Source organism: Mustela lutreola, chromosome 16 (assembly GCF_030435805.1).
Source record: "Mustela lutreola isolate mMusLut2 chromosome 16, mMusLut2.pri, whole genome shotgun sequence".
NCBI lineage: Eukaryota > Metazoa > Chordata > Mammalia > Carnivora > Mustelidae > Mustela > Mustela lutreola.
In genome coordinates this window covers 58,045,937-58,069,074 of record NC_081305.1, presented here as the reverse complement: position 1 = coordinate 58,069,074, position 23,138 = coordinate 58,045,937, and the positions used below count along the sequence as shown (strand labels likewise).

Below are 23,138 nucleotides of genomic sequence, written 5' to 3'. Positions count from 1 at the left end.
ACACGCAGGTAGAGACGAGAGACTGCATCCACGCCCCAGACCCGCGATCTTTTTAATTTTAAAGGCAAAACCCCTGCGGCTAGGCCCCGCCCCGCCCTTCCCGAGCCCCCAGCCCCATACCCCTTCCCCACCAAGCCCCGTCAGCTGTTCCCCTTGATCTCGGGTTCCCCGGATTCCTCGGCGGCAGGGCTGGGGGTCTTCATGGTGTCTTCTCCGGCAGGGGTGAGGGTCTGGGGACTGCGCTCCTCCTTTGAGGTCAACCCGCCCGCTGCCTCCTGGTGACAGGAGAAGGGGGAACAGGTCAAGGATAGCGGAGCGTGGTCCTACCTCCATGCTTCCTTCTACCTCCATGCTTCCTTCTACCTCCATGCTTCCTTCGGGCTGTACCCCCCTCCCCCCGACCCTGGGCACTTGGCATACACCCTCTATCCGGGGGCCCTAATTGTCTTCTTCCTTTGCTGCTTTGAGGTTGTCATCCCTACCTTAGGTAGGGGCCCCTCAAGACTAGAGTCCAGGAGTGCGGCCTCGGTCAACCCCGAGTCGTCATCCATGCTGATGAAGATGGCCGGGGTCTCACACTCAGGCCCCTCCTCCCGGAAATCTATGGCTTCTTCGGGCTGGGGAGGGCCTGGCCGGGTGGAGGAAGAGGCCGCCGCCGCCGCCGCCGCCGACGACGACGAGAGGGCTCCCACTCCTCCCGGCTTCAGCTTCTGTTCCTCCTCCAGCTGACGCTTTAAGGCTTTCTCCTGGGCCAGCCGCAGGCCAATGAGGTCCTGAGGGGGCCGGGGGGCAGGGGCCGGGGCCAGGGCCAAGGGCTCCAGGTCGTCCTGGGGGTGGTGAAGGGCACACGGAAACTCAGCGCTGAGGGAGTGGGGGCCAGGTCATAGGCTGCTGTCAGAGGATGGTGGCAAGAAGCCAGCAGGGTGGGCATGGGGAGTACGCAAGGGGCAGCCGTTCCTCCACCTCCCATCCCTTTCAGCAGGAGCCTCCACCAGAGGTGGCTGGGGTGGGGGGGAACAGGATGGGCCTTGCTGGCTTAGGGGTTAGGGAGCTGTGGGCCCTCACCTCTTCCAGGGGCCCTGCAGGCACTTCCTTGGCCTCTGGCTCCTGCTTGCCACTGGCCTCCAGGATGGTCATGATGGAGTTGGGGATGTGTGCTTGCTAGGGGAAGAGCAGGTTGGGGGCTCTATGGAGTGCTTGGACCCAAGACCCTTAGTGGACCCTCCCAGAGCCCCTGAGCTTCTGCGACAGTGCAGGGCTCCCCTCTGCTCACCCCCATCCAGTCTTCCAGGGCTGAACCCATGGGGCCACCCATCCCACACCCTGGGGTACCTGGTGGGGGGTGAAGGATCGGACGTGGGCCAGCAGGGGTTCCCGGAGCTCTGGGCACTTGTCAAAGACGGCACCCAGCTGCTGGGGTGGCAACTGCAGGATGACCTGGAAACTCTGGGGCTTGGTGCGTTGACAGCACTTGATGAAGCCCTCCCACACCTTGGGATACTTCCACACCTGAACGGGGCGGGGAGGGAGCGGTCCTGAGCAGGTGCTCAGGCAGTCACCCCAGAAAAGGGGAAGACCTAACCAAGATGGGGCCCAAATCCTTGCCAGCCAACAGAGTCCTCTGAGCTACCCACAGCCCTGACCTCTGGCCCTCCAGTTCTGGATCCTGTCCCCACCACCCCCCACCCCTTCACATAAGCACAGTCTCATCTCACTCTTGCAGCAGCTTCGAGGCGCGACGTCAGCCCTGCTAAACAGATGAGGCCCAGGGAGGTGCAGGGGTTCGTCCATAGTCAGGCGGGGACCATGGGGCAGAACCAGGGTTTGAACTCAGGGCTGTCCGAACCTGCATCTCACCTCTAAGCTGGATGTTGCAGAGTGGCAACCAATGGGTTCAATCTAGTCTGAGAACTCGTGAATGGTATTTTTTTTTTTTTAATTTCATCATGGTATTTCTAGCTTCTCTTGAGAAATGGGCCTCTATTTCAGCTCCAGTATGTATTGTGGCTGGGTGCAGAGGTGGCGGCAAGGGGGACTATGTCTCTCCTGGGACGCCCACCCTGTGAAGCCTACCACTAGCTGTTCCTGGCCCCCAGCTGCCCTCACGCATCACGCTGCTGTCCTGGAGCAGCGACCCCTGTTGGGCTGTACTGTCCTTGGCCTAGGGCAGGGCAAAGGGGCTGGTGGGTCTAGAGTGCGCTCTCCTTATCCTGCCTCCCTCAGTGGGGTGGGCAGCCAGTGGGCTGGAAAAGCCCCGGGGCCTGCCTCCAATCTGTCTTCAGTGTGTCCCGCTGCAGCCCACTGCCTGCAGGGCTGGGGCAGCCGGGGGCAGGTTACCTGCTTCATGATGAGGCGGGACAGGATGTTCATGACGAAGCCCCCCAGGCGGGGGTACATGGTCAGAGACTGGATGACGGTCCTCATGAGCAGCATGGGCAGGGGGCTCTGCTCCATCAGCTGCTGCATCACCACGGCCAGCACCTCCGATGTGTACACGTTCCGTTCCGCAAAGCACAGGTTGGTGGCTGCGAGGAGGCGGAGAGTGGGCCTGTCCTCTTTGCCCAGCTCCCCCGAAAAGGCGGGAGCCCCGCCACCCTTAAGGAGAGCCTCAGCCCCATTAATCTGCCCCCATGAGTGGAGACCTAGCCCTCATTCCGGAAGCTCTGGAGGGGAGACTTCCTCACCCAGCAGGGCTCTCAGGGGATACTGTAGCCTGGGGTGTTGGTCCGAGGGAAGACATGGCCAGCTGCTGGAAGCCCCAGGCTGGGCAAAGTGGGCAGACCTTGGCCCTTTTTCTTTGGGGACAACCCATGGAAAGGCTGAGGCAGGAGAGACAGGTTGCCAATGCCTGGGGGCCCTTTCTGGCTTGCCCTTCCCACCTGTCCCAGAAAGGGAAGGCAGCTTTGACTTCCTTAAGACCCCCCACAGGAGACCAGAGATGCCCTCTACCAGCAGGCCAGTCAAGGGACTGCCCACTCCCAGTCCTGATCAGAGCATAAGGACCTGTGCTGGTGCTGGAGGGACACCAGGCATGGGGGCATGTGCGAAGCACAGTGCAGAGAGTAAGGGAGCAAAAGGAGGAAGCTTGGGCCGACGAGGTGCTCCCCAGCTCAACATCCAGTGCCAGGAAAGGCCCAGGAAGGGCTGGCACGACAGGGCATCCATGAAGGCAAGAGGGCCAGGACAGGACTTGGGGTCTGTTCCCTGGGGAATGGGTAGTGGTACCCCAAAAATCAGTGGGATCGGCGGTGTTCCAATCCATTGTGCTAATGGGGAGACCCCAGGAACTGCCTCTGAACCCCTTCTTCCCCAAACACCACTTGCCATGTGAGTCTGTCAACCAGGAAGTCTTTATTGAGCCAGAAGAGAGGCCCCCAATCCTTGAGAGGCTAATGGAGAACAGGGGTGGGTGCCTATAAGGAATGAGGGAGGCTCCTATAAGGAACAGGGGAAGGATGGAGGCATTACAGGAACACAGGCAGGAAGGAGATGAGAGTGGGGTAGGGCAGGTATCTAGGCCAAAGGAGCAGAGGAAAGTAGAAGGTAAGGACAGTGCAGAAGCCAGAGTGAACCTACCAGAAACCTAGAAGTTCCTCCTTGTCCCTTCCCTTCCAGTTAGTGGCTGGTTCCTGCCTCCTCTACCTAAAAGGGTCCATAGCCAAACCCTTTTCCTCTCCTCCCCCTCTGCCCCAGTCTCCCCTGGGCCTTCTACCCTGCCCTCTACTCTACCCTTCATAGCAGGCTAAGGAAAAGTCCTTTCAGAAGCTCAGCCTGACCCCACACCTCCCAGGGGTCCTCAAGATATCAAGTCTAATCTCCTACTGGGGCCTAGAAGACCCCGTGTGGGTGGGGCCTAGGCATGGTGTTCTTAATGCTTATGGTCTGACCTCTCCTGACCAGGCCCCTTCCCCTCAACCACAAGATCTCGTCAGCCTCACCTCTGCAGTTCTAGAACCAGACCATGCCAGCACATCTCTTGGCCTCTGCAAATATTCTTTCTCTGGGATCAGTGTCTCCCCGGCTACCTTATCCCTACTCATCTCTCTGTGGTTTTAGCTCAGGTGTCCTCTTGAGGCTCCCCCGTGCCAGCCCTGCTCACTGGGGGCTTTCATCATCTGAGGAGGGACCGTGAGCCCTGGGGGGCAGAATCAGGGCTGTCTCCATCCCTGCTGGGTCCCCAGCACTGTCCGGCACAGGACCGAGCACAGGCGCTCAGTGAGTTTTCTTTAACTGCCGCACCAGAATGCGGGGGGCGGGGGGGGCAGCGCAGGTCCCGTTATAGAGCAGGTCCCATTATAGAAAACCTCACCAGAGAAAGAGGGTGGCTTTTAAAGGAGAAGAGAATGCCTGTACTATTGGGCATGGGGGACCCAACGGTGCACAGAACAGGACTGGACTTGGATCCGGAGCTCAGAGTTGAATGGGGATCCTAGTGCAACCAGGACCACCACTAGTGCCTGAGCGGAGAAACGCACTCTGGGAACTGGCTAGCTCGGGTGCTAGGGACAAACAGCAGGTAGGGAGAGCAGCTGGAAGGTTGCTAGGAGCTCAGAGGCACGGAGGCTGTGCGTAGGCCTGGGCTTGCAGAAACAGGTGGGCTTCTAAAGGTCAGGCCTTGACAACATCTCCAGGGACCTGGCCACTGCCCACCTGAGTGACCTGTGGCAAGGCTCTTCCTTCCTTGGACTTATTCTGGGCCTGCGAATGGACTTAGTGGGGTGGTGTGGTCTGTGAATCCCCCCAAATTGTACACAAAACTGTGTGAGTCTGTCCCCCTCGGGAAGGGGCCCACACTTCCCTGACATCAAAGGGGCTACAGCCTGTAAAAGAGCCACTTCTGGGGGCGCCTGGCTGGCTCAGTCGGAGGAGCATGTGATCTTGATCTTGGGGTCATGAGTTCAAGTCCCACCTTGGATGTAGAGATTACTTAAATAAACAAATAAGTGTAAAAAAATAAAATAAAATAAAATAAAAAGGCCACTTCTGGATGCTTAGCTTCGAGACCCTTTTCATGTTACTGTTCTTTCACCAGAGGCCTTAGTTCCTCCTCAGTTGTAGCGTAAGTTTTAGACTTCCATAGGCTCCTCTCTCAATCTCAAAGATTCTGAGAGAACTTGCTAAGGAAGGCCAGGAAATAAGTAGTCACGGGAGGAGCCAGTTTAGGCTAGACGAGAAGCTAAGTGGTGGTGGTTGGCTGGGGGGGACCCTCTCCCCGCTCTTAAAGGAGAGACAAGGACTCGAAGGACGGGGGTCTGAGTAGAGGGGGGCGACAGTAAGGGCTTCCACGTTGGGGGCCAGAAGCCCCTCTCAGGGAGGAGCGGGGGCAGTGCCAAGGAGAGCTGACAGGGAGAAGTCCTCCTATGGGAGGTGGCAGCACTGGGACCCAGGGTGCCACAGGCGGGCAGAACTGGCAGAGCTGGGTTCCAACTCGGGTCTAGCGGGCTTCAGATTCTGTGTGGCTCCACTAAACCGCTTAGCTTGTGCACGGCCCTGAGCAAGTTCCTCAATCTCTCTGGAACATTCACTTTCTCGTCTAGAAGACGAAAGTCCGCATACTCACCAGGTAACAGCTGGCATGTGTCGGCAGGCCGGCCTGAAAGGCACTCGGGGGAGCCTGGCTCAGTGTAAGTGCTCGGGAAGTGGTGCCAGCAGCTATTAGGAAACTGCTGGTTGAGGAGAGCCAGCCAGTGTGTCCCCAACCCCTGCCCTGGAGGCACCTTCTCCTGTCTCAACTGGAGCCCGGACTGGACTCAGCATCTACTCCTGGTCCGACAACAGCCCTGGTGGGCTCCATCTGCTCTGCTGGCCGTCCCTCTGCCCCCTGTTCGGCCGAGGGCTCTGCTTCCTTCATTCCTCGAGCCAGGGCTGGGGAGGGAGGGGGCCCCCACCCTTCTTGAGGACTACTCTGGGCCAGTGCATAGCAGATGCACCAGTTCCTTGGACAGAAGGGGGGAGGAAAGAGGGGAGGGAGGGAAGGCAAAGGAACGAGGGTAGGTGTCCAGAGCGGAGATGGGGTTGCAGGTGGCACAATCTCCAGTGCGGCAGACTCCAGCGGGGACATGTGAGTGACTGAGGTTCCTCCCTGGGTCCGCAGCAGCCAGGCCACTTGGGGGGAACGGGGGGGAGCGCCTCACCTTTGATAATGGACTTCATGTCACACTTCACCGAGTCGATGTTGTGCAGTGCGATCAGCAGCTCTCCAGGGTTCAGTGGGGACAAGGCCGAGTTCCCTTCACCTGTAGGGAGGGAGTGGGAAGGGGAAGGAGACAGGGTGGCACCTAAGAGGTGTGTCTGGGTCCCTAGACTAGGGGAGTGTGAACGAGTATGAGGCACCCTCTGCGTTGATGGGACTGGGAGGACAGAAGGCTGGGGCAGGGGACGAAAAAGAAGGGAATGTATGCCACTCCTTCCGGGAAGCCTTCACCTTGCTCTCCTCCTTCCCTGCATGGGGTTCCTACCCTTCTAGGGCAATAGCTGATGCACTCCAGCAGCTCCTCTCCCTCCTTCCTGGGCTGTGCCCCCAGGAGGGCAGGACCCCTGCAGAGCACAGATGGGCCAGGCCATGCACTCGATGACCGCGCTTAGAGGTGACGCTGCCCACAGGCAGCTAGGGGAGACGGCACTCTGCTGGTGTGGTTTGGGGGGTCCCAGACACTCCTGTGTGGGGGTTTTAAATCAATGTTATGGGGGCGCCTGGGTGGCTCAGTCGTTAAGCGTCTTTGACTCAGGTCATGATCCTAGTGTCTTGGATTGAGCCCCGCATCGGGCTCACTGCTCAGCAGAGAGCCTGCTTCTCCCCGTCTCTCTGCCTGCTACCCTGCCTACTTGTGCGCTAATAAATAAATATTTAAAAAATCAATCAATCAATCGATCATGTTATGGGTGCAACAGCCAGCCTCCATTCCCTCGCTAACACCATGAGCCCCCGGGGTGAGAGTGAGGGGTCCATCCTAGGTCACTCGGCTGTTTTTCTAGGTTCAAAGTTCTATTTTGCTTCTTTCGACCCCATCGAAGACACCACCTACCATGCTGGGTGCCCAGCAGGCGGTTGAAGACCTCTTTCACCACAATGGGGTTGAGTTTGATGAGCTTTGGCAGGGCCTGGATCACTTCTTTCTGCAGGGGGAGTGAAGGGGAAGCGGGTCAGAGGGCACCCCCATCCCAGGTGCTCGCCCTAGGGTGAGGCAAGGAGAAGCTCCGGCCTTGACCTCAGACACTTCCCTCCTCTTGCTCCCTCTGGTCCCTTGGGGTTGAGCTTTCTCCTTGAGTCACTGGGCCTGGCTCAGTCCCAGCCTCGTCACTCCCCATCTGAGCCTTCCTTGTGCCACATGCCCCCTGATGGCCCCTGCAGGGAGAGGGTGTCATCGTCATCCCCTTTTTCCACAGAAGACTGAGGCTCACCAGGGCCCCACAGCCTGTTAGCAATAAGACCTGGGTGGGTGGAACACAGTTAGGCCTTTGGACCAGCGTGTATGTGTGCGCGCATGCGCGTGCACATGCATCACTATGATCCTCATTTGACAGAGACCAAGGAGCAGAGAAGGGGGTGGCTTGCCTGAGGTCTCAGAGGAGAAAGCAGAGCTGAGACTGCCCCAAAGCTCCTCCAGGGCTTGCAAGTGTCTGACGTGGGTACCTGGGTGCCTACCTCCTCCCCACCCCTGCCCTGCCCGCCTTCGTCGGGGGTTATCCCGACATCCAGCTCCATACCTTCTCTAGTCCGTTGAGCACAGGGATGAGGAAGCGGACATCTGGCAACCGCTTGTGGTAGAGATCCCGAACCCGCTTCACCAGCTCTGGGGAGGGCGGGACTGTAGGCAGAAGAGTAAGCAGGGGGCACAGGTGGGGTGAGGGGGAGCCCCGAGAGGAAGGAGAAATGGCAGTGGCTGTGGGCAAGGGGAGGGGAGGGCCAACTCCGCTTCAGAGCAGGAATCGCTGGCCCCTGGTTTCTCAAATGCATTTAGCAATACAGCCAATAGCTCTGAGGGCCAGGTCTTGGGAAGGGCCCATGAGGAAGGTCTGGGACATGGAGGAAAAGGCTGAGAAGTGGGGGGTCCTGGGGGCACCTTTGTCCGTGAGGCTGTGCAGACATCGTGTGACCAGTGTCTCTGCCCCCTTGGGACAGTTTTCTACCAGCAGGAGCAGCTCTGGTGAGTTCATGCCCATTCCTCGGATCTAGAGGGAGAGAAGGGATGGCAGGCTGGAGAAGGGGCTGGGCAACATGTACAGGGCGAGGGGGCCCAAGAGAACTCAGGGAGGCCCAGGCACCAGAGGCAGTGTGGCTGGTGGGGATGATGGGACTCTGGGGCACAAACTGGACAAAGAGATCTTAAAAGTTCTTGTTACCAGAGAAACAAACAATGTGAGGTGACGGATGTTAGCTAATGTTCCGTGATCATCCTCCTGCAATACCCCGACCTCCCCGCAGACACTGGGTTTGACATCTCATGGGAACACAGGTTGTGTGCCAGTTACACCTCAGTGACCCTGGGGGACAACAGAACTGGTGACAGAGTTCAGGGAACTGGGAGAAATGTGGGGAAGGTGGGAAGGGGCAGGGCAGCAGTATGGGGCCTTCCCTTACCCCCCCTTACAGGGTACAGACTTGCTGTAGCTCCCAAGTCTTCACCAGTGCTGGTTACCTACTGAGCAGGCGGGCTATCTACTGAGCAGCCGGGCCCTTCCGTCACCTCTGACCTAACCTGACCTCTGATGCCCAGCCTGCCCTCCAATTCCTCAGTAAAGACTTTTCAGGCTTCTAAAGATGTAAGTGGCAACCAGCGCCCCGCATGGCGGCCTGCTCAGATCAGGACTCGGCCCTGGTCTTCTCAGTGGGCAACAATGCAGGGAGCACCAGGCTGGGTATGAGGGCTCAGGCCTTCCTCTGCCATAAATGTTTATACTGGTCCATGGAGCTGGCAGTCTTTGCCCTCTGGGAGCTCACTGTCTGGTGGACTCACTCTGAAAACTAGGGGAGGACACTGCTGAATCTGGGGGGCGGGTATTTGGTTTGAGCCCAACAAACTCCTTTTATGCTGGAGATTTTCTGTAATAAAGCAGGGGCATAAGATATAAAAAAGTGGCTTCTGATCTAGCTGCAGATTGGAAGGGCAGATAGTCTGAATTTCAGGGGCCTGCTGCTTCTCATGTAGGTGACCTTGTGGCTCCAGAGAGAGGAGCAGGCAAGACTTGTGTAATGACAACTAAAGATGGCCAGCGGCCAGCCAAGGGAAGGCCAGCTCCTAGCCGGTGACAGTGATACAGACATTTACGTGCATGAGCTTCTGGAGTCCCTGCAGCAAGCTGGGGGGACGGAATCATCCTCCCTGTTTTCACTGAAGGGAGGTCAGAGAGGCAGGATGTGGACCCGGGTCTGCCCTGCTCCAGCCTCATAACTTCAGGGCGACCCTGCTGTCCTTTCAATGGCAGACGGGGCAGGTGGACCACCCACAAGCTCCAGAGCGGCAGGACCCAGGGCGCCCACCATCGGTGCTGAGCCCTCGCCGAGGTGGAGATACCAGAGGAAGGGCTGGACTTGGGACCTCAACCCTGCCCATGGGTGGGCAGAGCCTGGTGGGCTCAGGGGCCTCACCGGCTGCTCGATGACCCTCAGCACTGTCCGCTTGATGTCGGCGATGGCCTCCGTGTACACGGCCGCCAGTTCGTGGATGAGCTTGTGGTTCTGAGGCAGGAGAGCCAGGTAGAGGTACAGACACTGCTTTACGGTCTCCTCGGTCCAAGGCGCCGCCACCTCTGATAGGGCAGGGGGCGGGGATCAGGGATCACTCTCCTCCCAGCGTCTCCCACCCTCATTGTCTGTCCCTTCTTTTGGGGCCAGGCACAGAAGGGAACTGTTCTAGGGCAGGAAGCCAAGCATCAGGGCAATGGTGAGGGACCAGGACTACTCCCCTTTTGGAAGCCTCTGCACTTAAGTCCCACCTCGTCTCTGCCCTCAATCCACAGGGCAGCCAGAGGGATCTTTCCAAAGGGAAGTTCTAAGCTTGCCCTTCTCTGGTTCTGCGTTCCCATGACTACCCTGTGCCCGGGATAAATCCCCAGCGCCCACCTTGGCTCTACTTGCCAGATGCTATATGTTCCCTGCTCCCCGGGGCTCCATGCTCCAGCCACAGCCTCCTCCTGACAATCCACCCCCCAGAGCCCACACAGGTCCCCTTGCACACATCACTCTACTGCCTGAATGCTGCTGCCCAACTCCCTTCTCTGTATCTCCTCATCCTCTGGGTCTCACACAAGCAGTGTCTCTCCTGGGAGGTCTTCCGGGCAGCTAGGCTGTGCCAGGGCTCCTGAAGATCCCGTGCTTTCTGTCATAGCCTGCATCTTCCAAGTTTTTGTAAGCTCCATGCCCAACATGGGGCTTAAACTCATGACCCCCAGATCAAGAACTGCATGTCCCACTGAGCCAACCAGAGGCTCCAGAACCTTTCAGTTTAATGGTCTGCTCCTCTGGGGCCTGTAATTCTGAGGGACCCAGGGCTTTGTCAAAGGAATGGGTCTACGCCTGGCCCTTCCTGGCGCCCCGTCACTGGCTAGCTCTCCTTGTCCTCTGGCTCTCAGCCCTCCGCCCCCTGCTCCAGGATGCTCTCCCTCACCCTGGGGCTGGGGTGAGACTCCCCTCTGGACTCTTGCAGCCCCCAGGCCTGCTCGCACTGGTCATTACTGCCTGGCTGTCTTCCCTAAGAGGCTGAGCAAAGCCCAGCTTCAAATCAGCTCCATTCCCAGGGCCTGGCTGGGAGCCTGGGATCCAGAGGATGCTCAATATTCATCTGAGGAAGCTGCGCCAGACCTGTATCCTTGTCGGCTCCAAATAACACGGACGGCGGGTTGGGGTGGACCAGGAGCTGCAGGTAGTTGAGGGCAAATTTCTCCACATACTCTCGCAGCTGTTCCTTCTCATACATGCGCTTGATGAACAGCAGGGCCTGGGAGCGCACCTGAAAAGAGAGGGTGGGCAAGATGGTGGAACGGGGAAACCACTGTTCGGAGCTTGGCAGGACCAATGGGAAAACAAGCCCAAGACTGAGACAGGCCTGGTCTACCTGAGTCACGTGTGCACTCGGGGGAGAGGTTTCCTGGTCCAAGTCAGAGGCTGCACCACCTCTTCATCAACCTGCTCATGCCTATCCCTTACCGTCTCCTGCCTTACTTGCTACATTCCAACCAGAAAGAGTTTTCTTTAGTTTCTCCAAAGTGACAGCATTCTCCTCGGCTTTGAGACTTGGCACGAAAGGTTCCCACTGCCCAGAATGCCTGTCACTGGCTCTACCCCATTTTACTCAGACATCACCGGCTGGGAGCCCTGAAAACAGGGACTGTTCCTGGGCACTGCTGTGTCCCCAGCAGCACCAAAGGGACAAGCCAGAGTCTGCAGTGAGGGTCTGCTGAAAAAATGGACACAAGACACCAAGAGAGGAGGCAGCAAAACACTTGGCAGGGCTGGGTCTAGGGCCCTCTCAATCACACGTAAGCACACCTAGTTCCCACTGTTCAGTCACACCCTCTACTCCTACTTCAGGTCTTGGCTCACCTGTCCCCTCCTTCAGAAGGCTTCCTTAAAGCTAATCCTTCCCATTCCCCCATTAGGTAGGTCAGGCCCCTCCCCAGGGCTCCCACAGCTGCGTGCTGTTCTACTCCACGGGCTGGCTGTGTCCTCACTGCTCACTGATAGGCCACATGGCTGCTCTCCTGTCAGCTCCCCCTCCAGGTTCCGGCACAGCAGCAGGCCGCACAGGGGCTCCCCAACATGCGTGGAGAAGGAGGGAGAATGCGGCTGCCCTTCCTGGGGGTTGAGTGTATATATATGCATGTGTATAGTCTAGGCAGCTTTGTGCCACCAGAAATGATAACATACCCACCACCACCACCATCACACTACTCTGGGGAGTGCGTCAGACCCAGAGAGGATGTTTGGGGGCATGTGGAAGAGACTGGGCTAGGTGCTCGGGGCAGATGGAGGGCAGAGTGCGGCCCAGCGCAGGGTGGCAGGGGATCACCTTGTCCTTCTCGTGGGAGCTGAGGTCTAGCAGAACATGCAGGTACTGGAACTGGCGGGACGGCCGTTTGAAGATCAGGTCTCGAAGAGTGGACATGCCCAGGTATGTACGACTCTGTGGCAGAAAGAAGGGACACTAGCACTCAGTGCACCTGCAGGGTGCCCCTGGGAGGTCTCCCTTGCCTCCCTCAGATTGGACAAGAGGACAGGTCCCTCCCAGAGTCCCTTGCCACAAGGCCCAGCCTGTGGGCTCCTCAGGCCCCCAGCACAGGCCCTGGGGGTGCTGAGGGGACAGTCAGGCTGTTCTCACCTCGTCCTCGCAGTACTTGCGAATCACCTCCAGAGCGCTCTCCGTGATCAGTGGCGCCTCCAGCACAACTTTAGTGAAGATCCTGCCAGGGAGGAAGAGTGAGGAAATGCTGCCGGGAGAGGCTTCCAGTCCTGCTGGAGCTTGGGGCTGGCAGGGCTGCCCCTCACAGACCATTTGCTCAACTGGTGACAGAACTTTGGAGGTAAACAGAGCCAGTTAAAACGCAGCCGGCCGGCTGACCGAGGTGGAGACTTTACCTCTCCGAAGTTCAGCTCTCCCCTTTGTCAAATGGGGATTCCTAACTTTACTCATTTACTACAGTAATGGAAGAGAATGACAGGGAGTGGGGAAGGGTACTGCTCTTCAAATGTGGTGGCCTAAAATGGCCTGCCAAGCCCTGAACTTGGCACGTTCAAGGGTCAGAAGACAGAAGGCCAGCATGGCTAAAGTCTGGGGGCAGTGAGGAGCAGAGGGGCAGAATAAGAAGGCAAAGAGGTTGGTAGGAATTGGGTTACACTTGTCTCAGGGCACAAAAAAAGGCTGCATTTTATCGCAAGAGCGATGGCGAATCATGGAAGGTTTTTAGTGGGTAACAAGAAGACTATTAACTTTCTAAAATGTCACCCAGACTGCTGTGTGGAGAATGGATCAGCAGGAGGTTGAGAACAAGGAGGAAGTTACAGGAGCAATTCAGGTGAGAGATGGGGCAGAGAGAAGTTAACCTCTGAGACAAGCCTATAAGGTAGACCGTTATCTATGAGAGCGGAGGTGCAGAGGCACACAGCAGAGCAGGCCCCAGAGGCCATCTGGAATCTGCCTTACAAGTGTCTCCAGAGAGCAGGGAGAGCAGGGAGTCTCGGGGGACGGGCATGAGGCCTTGGGTGGTGAGGAAAAAGGTGACTGGAAACCACAATAGAAAGGCAGGACACAGGAGGGTGCAAGGCAGTCCCCCTCACCCATCCTTTTGGTCTGGCTTCTCCTGCAGGCCGGAGAGCAGGCGGATGAGGCAGTCCTCATACTTGTCCAGGGCGCCCGAGGCACCGGCTGCCAGGTAGGCGTTGTACTCCTGATAGAGCCAGGCGAAGGCCAAGTCCAGGCGGGCCCGCACATCCTCCAGAATGAAGGACAGGACCTCAGCCTTCAGGCCCGAATCAAACTGCGTCACGAGACTGGCTAGGATCTTTATGCGCACCTGACAGGAGAGTGGAGGTAAGTGTGGGTGTGGGAGGCAATCCCAGGCACCTTGTGATCGTGCCTTGCACATCTTCCTGCCCAGGCTCAGGGACCCCCCCCACTGCAGACCCAGTGTTAAGCAAGGAAGGCAGGCTGAGAACCTTATAATCATAGGTCTCGTTTGTGGTGGGGATCAATCGTCAGAGAACAAAAGTGAGTCTGTGAAAGTAGTACCCACATACTTAAGTACACAAAGAAAGATCCTGAAGACTTCCCCTACTTTGTTCACTGGTCCCCTTGGAGGAAGGGATGGGACATGGGTGGGGGCCGAGGAAGACTTATGGTACCTCTATGGCCTGGAAATATCTTTTTTTTTTTTTTTTTTTTTTTTTAAAGATTTTATTTATTTGACAGAGAGAGATCACAAGTAGGCAGAGAGAGAGAGGAGGAAACAGGCTCCCCGCTGAGCAGAGAGCCCGATGCGGGACTCGATCCCAGGACCCTGAGATCATGACCTGAGCCGAAGGCAGCGGCCCAACCCACTGAGCCACCCAGGCGCCCCTGGAAATATCTTTTTAAGAGAGAGTACTTTTCTGTACTTCTTGGTTAATTGAAATTACACTTTAAAAAAAGTGGGGGACTCTCTCTCTCTCTCTGCCTGCCTCTGCCTACTTGTGATTTCTCTCTGTCAAATAAATAAAATCTTTAAAAGCTAAATAAATAAATAAATAAATAAATAAATAAAAGTGGGGTTTTCGAAAAGCCACTTGGCTGAGGTTACGATGCCAGCGTGTGGCAGAATTAGGATTTAGACCTGGTCCATCTAAATGTCAGCAGTAACAAGAAGAGCACTATTAACTACCAGCGAGAAAGAACCCAGCAACAGCCTTCGCTTGCAGGGCCCTCCCAGGCGCCAGCTCTGTGCTGAGCGAGAGCCATGTGTGTCCATACATTTCTTCCTCCTCATCTCTGTGCAGAGCTGCTGTCGCCGCCTCCGTTGGCAGGAAGACAGAAGAGAGGCAGGGACCTGGAGCCAGGGAGGCCGGGGCTGTCTCATCCCTGGGCTGTGAGCATGGTGGGCCGGGAAGCATGGGCAGGGGAGACGGGCATACCTGGGCCGCCCCGCTGCAGGCCACAGCCTTCTCCGCCCGTAAGATCCTCTTCACAGCGCCCAGCTTCATAGCCTCCACCTGGGCATCTGTCAGGGGCTTCAGCACATCGCTCAGGCGGAAGATTTTCTTGCGGCCACCAGCGCCAGCCAGCCTATGTGGGAGAGTAGGGACAGGGTCATGGTGACTCAGAACATCCTTTCTGGAGCCCAGGCCCACCCCAGACCATACAGAGACCCCCATCCCTACCCCCTACCATACTGCCTTTCTAACCCTCCTATGACTCAGGCATGGCAGGGCACAGGGCAACAAGACAGAACACGGTGCCATTCTGTTTCTGTAAAGCGTGTCTCAGGGAATGCTTCTCTGCGGCGGGTAGCATGAGTGCAGAGCTGAATGAAGCAAGAGGAGGAGCTGCACGCAGATCTGGAGGATGAGTTTTCCCGGTGGAAAGAACAGGAAGTGCAAAGGCCTTCCAGTGGGGACCTGCCTGGCTGCTCATGGAGAACCAAGGGGCCAGTGAGACTGGAGGAGGGAGCGAGGGGGATGGAGAGCCTGGAGGGTGAATCAGGCACTGCTTGGACAGCAGGTCTTGGGAGGGTGTGGGAAGAGACTGGCTGGATTTTTTTTTGTCTGTAGGGAGGTAATAATGAAGAGGAGGATAACGACCAGTAGCACTTATAACATGTTAGGAATCGTGCTAAATACTTTGTATCAAATTCACTTCCCACCCCAGGAGTTATCTAATTTAATGATCTATCACTATGAACTCATCTCCCTTGATCCTCAGAGATAGATTCTGTCATTCCAGCTTTAGACAGAAGAAAGAAAGGGGGCATTTTATGTAAAAGAAAACAACCATTAAGGCTTGGCGGTTATGGTGGCATTGACTCTGTAATCAGACCCTCGTCCAGCCCCACCTGTCTTTGTCGGTATGCCTAACACGCGTGCACACCCCCGTGCACGCACAGGGGACTCACCGGGGCTGTGTGACAGGGATGATGGGCTCCGGCCTCCTCTTGGCCTGGGGCGCCTCCTCCTCTAGAGCAGACATGGCGCCCAAGGAGCCCACCACCGAGATGGCCTGGCCCTGGGCCGACAGACGCCGCTTGATCAGGACGCTCTCTGGCTTCACTGCCTTCTCCTCCTTGGGCTCCTCCTTGCACTGTTTGGTCTGCTCCACACCTGAGGGGGAGGGAGCAAATGGGCTCCAGGAACGCCACACACCTCTGCTCCCCTCCAGGGACCTTCTGTGTGCAAGCCTTGTACACACAAAGCCCATCTCGATCTGCAAAACGTCGTTCTGAAACAGGCACACTTTTTATCCCCACTTTGCATACAACCAAGGCTCAAACTAGATGTGCCGTTTACCGTGGGTGGGGGTAGCAAATGGCACAGCCACGCTGGAACGCTGATGAGCAGCTTCTAAGAGCACTGAATACACCCTAACCTACAACCCAATAATCCCCTCGTTAGTGTATACTCAAGATAAATGAGGGCATGTGTGCACCAAAACGTCTGTATGTAAACCAAACAAAAACAAAAAGACCAACAAACCCCAACCCCAAACAAACCCCCCAAAACCCTTGTACAGTTTCACTCACAATGGTCAAAGACTGGACACAAGCCACAGATCCATCAACAGGGGTGTGGACAAACAGACAATAGCGTGTTTGTGTAAGGAAATACTACTGAGCAACAGTGGTTCACATAACACAGAGAATTCTCAAAAACTTATGCTGAGGGGTGCCTAAGGTGCTCAGTTGGTTAAGCATCTGCCTTCCACTCAGGTCGAGATCCCAGAGTCCTGGGATCAAGCCCCAAATTGGGTTCCCTGCTCAGTGGGGAGCCTGCGTCTCTGCCTCTCCCCCTGCTCATGCACTCATGTGCTCCCCCCGAACTGCTGGTAAAATTAAAAAAAAAAAAAAAAAATCTTAAACAAACAAACAAAAAACACTTATGCTGAGCCAAAGAAGCCAGACTCTCTAGGATCCCATTTATATGAAGTTCAGGACCAGATAAACCAATCTATAGAGACAGAAATCAGAAAAGTGATTCTCTCAGGGGATGGGCTGCCATCAGTGCTGACTGGATAGGGGCAAGAAGGAATGTTCTGGAGGAAATAGTCTATTATCTCCATCTGGGTGGTGGCTATATGAGTGTGTCCAATTTGTGAAAACTCACGAAGATGTACAGTTAAGAGTTGTGTTTCTCTGTACATAGTTTATATCTCCCTAGTACTTTTAACGTAGGAAAACCCAAGTCAGAGAGGTTCAGTAACTTGACCAAGGTCACACTGCTACTGAGTGGCTGAGGCAGTCTGATTCAACTGAGACCTCAAATCCAGGTCCACCGCATTCAAAGTCCAGGGCCTGAAATTACAAAGCACTCAGTGTATCTACGGGACCTATAACCTACCATCTCACGTGAGTTTCATTTGTACCATGGTAGGAGGCACTCTTCCAGGAAGGGGAACCCAGCAGCCACAGTGCCAACCCTTGGCCTGGGTCAGCGCCGCAGGACACTCACCTGGCCCTAGTCCTGCAGCCGTCATCTGTGTGGCCATGAGCCGAGCCAGGTGCTTGATCTGGGCTTCAGTGCCTGCTGACTCCACTGGGGTATAGATGGCTTGGAAAGAGGCGGGCATGGCCTCAGGCAGATACACCATGCTGATGAGGACCTGCAAGATGGCCAGGAGAGGAGTCAGCCCTTCCTTACTCACAAACTCAACAAGCCTCTGTTCCACGCCCAGGCCAAGGCTGGGGACAGGGCAGTGACTCAGAGAGCCCTGGGCCTGCTGCCATGGGGCTCAGACTCCTGGGGAAGTCAGAGAGAACGAACAGTGGTGCAGTGCGGTGCACGAGACCGGGAAATAAACGGGGCAGGAGACAGGTCAGGAGGGCGCTGCTCTGGCTCCCTAGGAAGTAGCAGCCAGGCTGAGAACTGAGAGGATGGCCAGTGTCAGGCTGACGCAGGGGGAGCGGGGTATGGATTCCAGGCAGAGGAGCAGCACGGAGGAAGGCTGAGCAGCAGAAGAACCATGCCCAGAAAGCCTAAGTTCAGTGAAGGATGTCCTATGAACCAGAAACAGGCTAAAAAAATAAATAAATAAAAATAAAAATCGGTATTTTAATAAGAACTCATCCAGTTTTGTCAGGAATTGGTAACAAAAAGTCATCTCCAACTCCCTACACGCTTAGATGTTTAAATATATATATATGAAATAAGGAAATAATTAGAACAGAGAGAGAATGAAATCACTACAAATCAAAATGTGTGGGATGCTACTAAAATGGTTCTTACGCAAAAAATCAGATTCTTAAATGCTTACATTGGAAAAGACTGCTGAAAACTACTAAGTGAAACATTTAACATAAAATGCTAGGGTGGGGGGCGCCTGGGTGGCTCAGTGGGTTGGGCCGCTGCCTTCGGCTCGGGTCGTGATCTCAGGGTCCTGGGATCGAGTCCCGCATTGGGCTCTCTGCTCAGCAGGGAGCCTGCTTCCTCCTCTCTCTCTCTGCCTACTTGTGATCTCTCTCTGTCAAATAAATAAATAAAATCTTTAAAAAAAATAAAATAAAAAAATAAAATGCTAGGGTAAAATATTCAAAGAAAGCAGCAGGGAAGAATAAAGACAACAGGGCTGCCTGGGTGGCTCAATGGGTTAAAGCCTCTGCCTTCGGCTCAGCTCATGATCTCAGGGTCCTGGGATCGAGCCCCATGTCGGGCTCTCTGCTCAGCGGGGACCCTGCTTCCTCCTCTCTCTCTATCTGTCTACTTGAGATCTCTGCCTATCAAATAAATAAATAAGATCTTTAAAAAAAAAAAAAAAAAAAGAATAAAGACAAAAGAAATAAAACGGAAAAGGTGGGGCGCCTGGGTGGCTCAGTCGGTAGAGCCTTCAGCTTGGGTCATGATCCCAGGATCCTGGGATTGAGTCTCACATTGGGCTGCCTGTTCAGCAGGGAACCTGCTTCTCCCTCTCCCTCTGTCTCTCCCCATGCTTGTGCTCTCTCTCTCTGTCAAACAGATAAATAAAATCTTAAGAAAACAACAACAGAAAAGGTTATAAAAGAGTACCAATGAAACTTCGGAGCCAGTCCTTTGGAATGACCATAACCAAACAAATGGATGGTGAGACTGAACAACAAAAAAAGGAGTGAAGGACCCAATGCTTGAGACAAAAAAGCTGCACATTACTATGCAGACAGCAGGTATTATAAAGATAAAAAGAATCCTGTGAAAAACTTTAGGCCAATAATTTGAAGATGTGAAGAGGACAGACCAGGTACAGTGAGTTAATGGAAGCCCCAGACAGAGCCTCAGCAAGCTGCATTCATTCAGACTGGTTCTGGAAGGAAACAAAGAGCCATGGCAGGGCTGGAGCAGGAAAGCTTCACAAGCTATACTTCTGGCCATAGCAAGGGGAATGGAAGCCAAAGCCAGGGCGCAGACAGGCAGAGGAAGGGCCGGGCGGGGGCTAGGGGGGACGGAGAAGGCCTGGCAGGGAGGCAAAGAGCTTAACTCCAGGTCTGTGGGTCGCGAACCAGGAGGCAGGCGTGCCAAGAACACAGGACACTGACAGCCTGCAGAGGAGCACGGGGAGAAATTCCACAGGTTTATTCTGACATAATGAATGAGTCTGCGGTGCCTGCGGAACTTCCAAGGGGAGAACAATGCAAGAGGCAGACACGTTTCCAAGCCTGGAGCTCACCAAAGAGATCTGAGTGGGACAGAAAACTCCCTCTCGCTACCCTTGTGACAAAAACCCAACTTCCTTCTCCCAAGAACTAAGCCCCGTGGAGCCTCTAGGCAGAGAGAAGACCGATGGTGAGCAGGGGAAGAGGCACTGTCATAAGCACCCAATGGAAAGGCCTGGGCACTGCTACAGCCTGAGGACCGATGGGAGATACCCCCGCCACCCACACCATCAGCTGGAGCCAGTGGTTCTTTCACTGTAGAGCAGGATTATCTTTGAGAATCTAAGGAAAAAGGGGGCCATCTCACCCCACCCATGCTAATCCCACATCACTTAGCAAGTAAGTTGTGCGGTCTGCTCTCCAGTTACCCTTCCCTCCCTTCAAAGGAGAGGAGAGGGGTGGGGTTTGGACAGGGACTCAGACTATCCAAAGAGAGATGGTTCAGGGGTTGGTGACAAGGGATCTCCTAAAGGAGTAAAGATCAGAGAAAAGGTCCATCCAAGATAGAGAGGGCCCACTGGACCACACCATCCCAACACCGAGACCGGAGTGGTATGCTGGAACTAATACCATCTGGAAGAGGTGGAGAGTGTGGAGTGAAGGGTAGGAAAAGGACGGGAAACCCTTCCTTCTTGCCCTGTGGGAAATGGCCCGCATTCATCCTCACCAGATTGGCCACATTGTCAGGTGTCAGCAAGGGCTGCAGGAACTCAGCTGTGATGTCTGTGTCTGACTGGCCTGAGATTTGGGCTGAGGCCTTAGAGGTTCCTGACGGGCCTGGCTCCAAGTCCTTGTCCTCATCATCTTCCCCCAGGTTGGGCTCTGAGAGAGGAAAGGAGACAAGATGCTGGTGTCAGAGTGAACAACAGGCCCTCCCCCTCCCAGGGAGCCCAGCGGGGTCCCTGCATCCAGGCGGCCCTAGCAAGCAGCAGAGTGCAGCGGGCAAAGAGCTGGGCCACAGCCGTGCTTTGCCATCAAAGCACCGCGTGACCTTGGGGAAAAGACCTGCCTCTGTCCGTGCCCTGTTCTCCTCATCTACGAAATGGGAATAAGCCACACCAGCCTGGCTGATGACACGAAACTCCAAGAAGGTGAAAAGATTAACTAGTCATTTCCCTGAGCTTTATTGTTTAAAAACCTCTATCTCTGAAATAGGCTCAACCTCACCAAGAATCACGAAACATAAAGACAACCTAATAAGATAGTCTTTTTGCCTACATGATTGACAAAAAAATAAAAAGGCTGGTAGCGGCAGCTGTTAGTAGGGGTATGGACTGTGCAGATGTGAACTGGTATGGCCTTCTAGAAGGGCAATTTGACTGTACTGCCAACTTTTAAATGTATGCACCTTTTGACTCAGCAAATCTACTTCTAGATATTGAGCCTAAACACTTAACTCATATAAATGTATAGTGAAGATACAAAGCACAGAGAAAAACCTTCATGTACAGAGATGTTCCCTGAAGCCAGATTTTTTTTTTTGAAGCTGGAATATTTAATAGGGTGATGATTTAAGTAGATGATGGCAGAATATGGTGCAATGTAATAGGGGTTTTTTTTTCTGTTTTTAAGTAGGCTCCAGGCCCAGTGTGGGGCTTGGACTCATGACTTCACGATCAAGAATCTCATCCTCAACGGACTGAACCAGCCAGGCACCCCTGCTATTCAGTCTCTTAAAAAAGTTTGCAGCACACGTAACAGAAAGCTGACACTCTGCATTAACCAAGAGCAAGGGCACACACAAGTCAGCTACGAAAGGCTGAACAGAACGGACACTTCACAGACACGCAAATGGCTAATAAATGTAAAATGACACACACACAGCCCGACTGCAACATGTGCAAGAAAGCGAATCTAAACCAGGGATACCATTTATACCCAAAGGGTTTATGGAGCACCCAGGGCTAGGAAGAGTGGGTAATGGGCATTCACATAACACATGGTGGTGCAGGTTCTTGGGAAAACAGTTTGGCAACAGCTATCAAGAATGTCCATGCATGGGTGCCTGGGTGGCTCAGTGGGTTAAGCTGCTGCCTTTGGCTCAGGTCATGATCTCAGGGTCCTGGATCAAGCCCCACATCGGGCTCTCTACTCAAGAGGGAGCCTGCTTCCCCACCCCCCCACCACACCTGCCTCTGCCACTTTTGCTCTCTGTCAAATAAATAAATAAAATCTTAAAAAAAAAAAAAAAAGTCCATGCACACAGTAGCAATGAGCACATTCAGCACTCAGATCTTGGCTTTTGAAACTACTGCCTGCTTAAAAGAAACCAGGGCTCCTTAGGAGAAAAGGCTGCTCTCAAGGCTGGGGTAAGGAAAGTACAAGGGGGGCGGTGTGCCTGGGTGGCTCAATGGGTTGAAGCCTCTGCCTTTGGCTCAGGTCATGATCCCATAGTCCTGGGATTGAGCCCCAAATCGGGCTCTCTGCTCAGCGGGGAGCCTGCTTCCTCCTCTGTCTCTGCCTGCCTCTCTGCCTACTTGTGATCTCTGTCAAATAAATAAATAAAATCTTTAAAAAAAAAAAAAAAAAAAGGAAAGTACAAGGGGAGTCCAGAACATCATGTTGTGCCAGAAAGTAAGAACTGCTCAGAACAACTTGCGGGACACACCAAGGGGTCATCAGAGCCAGCTCAAAGGCTTCCCTGGCTCAATACGAGGCAGTGTGAGGCACAAAATGAGTACCGAGAGTAATGGATCACAGTCTGGAGAGTAAGTGAGAATCCACGAGCACAGCGGATAATGAAGTAGGGAGAAGAAAGCTCTTCCTAACAGAATGCCGACTGATAAACACAGAAGGAAAGCTTCTCATAATCATTAGAGCGATAGCACATGTTAAAATCACTGGGTCAGGGGCGCCTGGGTGGCTCAGTGGGTTAAGGCCTCTGCCTTCGGCTCAGGTCGTGATCCCAGGGTCCTGGGATCGAGCCCCGCGTCGGGCTGTCTGCTCCGCGGAGAGCCTGCTTCCTCCTCTCTCTCTCTCTCTGCCTGCCTCTCTGCCTACTTGTGATCTCTGTCAAATAAATAAATAAAATCTTAAAAAAAAAAAAAAAAAGAAATCACTGGGTCAAACTGTGAAGGGGAACAGGTAGTTTTATACAGTACCAGTGTCTTCCTCAACTTAGGATTTACAATGGGGAAAAGTGCACTTATACTAGAGAAACCTGGGAGGCACTATTTCAACCAACTGATCCACGCTCCGATCACCAGTAAGGGGACAAATAGGTATCATGTGCCTCCTGACACCCCACGGAGACAGTCAAAGCATCAACTCTGCAGTGTCCCTCCCCCAAGTGCAGAAACTAGATGCAGTCAGGAGGCCACAGCAGACGAGCCCAAAGAGAGGGACATTTGACCCAAAGGTGGTCCTGGGCTCTTCACAACAGCAAGGTCACGAGGCAGAGGAAGGCTGTGGGATGAATTAGGGAGGCTAAGGAGGTGCAACGTGTGAGGGGATGTAGGCGCTTTCTGGTGACTTGTCTGAATGTCCAAAGTTACTTCAGAATAAAAAGTTTGAGGATACAGTAAAACTGGCGAGCAAAAAAACAGCTTTAAATGCACCAATCCCTTTACTAGGAAACTTTCTAGTAGTGGACAGGCACTCAAGACTCTCATACTATAGCAATCTCTACACTTAAAAAAAAAGGGGCGGGGGAACACAAATGTCCATCACCAGGAGGAGTGGTTAAAGCGATCCACAAGCACTAGAGACTATAATACCACCGTTAAAAGGATGCAGCAGAGGGGTGCCTGGGTGGCCTAGCTGTTGTCATCTCCGGGTTGTGAGATCAGGCCTTGCATCTGGCTCTGCACTCAGTGGGGAGTCTGCCTGAGGATTCTCTC

General features: G+C 54.6%; 1 protein-coding gene across 2 annotated transcripts in view; it reads right to left on the bottom strand.

Annotated features, from left to right (window-relative positions):
• Positions 1-33: 33 nt before the first annotated feature.
• Positions 34-23,138, bottom strand: part of SYMPK (symplekin scaffold protein) — a 37,020-nt gene continuing 13,915 nt past the window's right edge. Inside the window, exons 10-27 of one of the 2 annotated variants that reach the window (XM_059153252.1) lie at positions 19,967-20,121; positions 17,129-17,279; positions 15,580-15,784; positions 14,603-14,753; positions 13,274-13,509; positions 12,318-12,399; positions 12,009-12,122; positions 10,802-10,949; positions 9,590-9,750; positions 8,064-8,172; positions 7,708-7,808; positions 7,026-7,116; positions 6,135-6,236; positions 2,338-2,525; positions 1,333-1,509; positions 1,066-1,161; positions 483-827; positions 34-275 (exon numbers count right to left, since the gene is read on the bottom strand). In XM_059153252.1, the coding sequence (XP_059009235.1) occupies positions 141-275; positions 483-827; positions 1,066-1,161; positions 1,333-1,509; positions 2,338-2,525; positions 6,135-6,236; positions 7,026-7,116; positions 7,708-7,808; positions 8,064-8,172; positions 9,590-9,750; positions 10,802-10,949; positions 12,009-12,122; positions 12,318-12,399; positions 13,274-13,509; positions 14,603-14,753; positions 15,580-15,784; positions 17,129-17,279; positions 19,967-20,121 (2,747 nt within the window). In that variant the 3' untranslated portion in view covers positions 34-140. The remainder of the gene's footprint in view (positions 276-482; positions 828-1,065; positions 1,162-1,332; positions 1,510-2,337; positions 2,526-6,134; positions 6,237-7,025; positions 7,117-7,707; positions 7,809-8,063; positions 8,173-9,589; positions 9,751-10,801; positions 10,950-12,008; positions 12,123-12,317; positions 12,400-13,273; positions 13,510-14,602; positions 14,754-15,579; positions 15,785-17,128; positions 17,280-19,966; positions 20,122-23,138) is intronic. The other variant, XM_059153253.1, reaches the window with a different exon arrangement.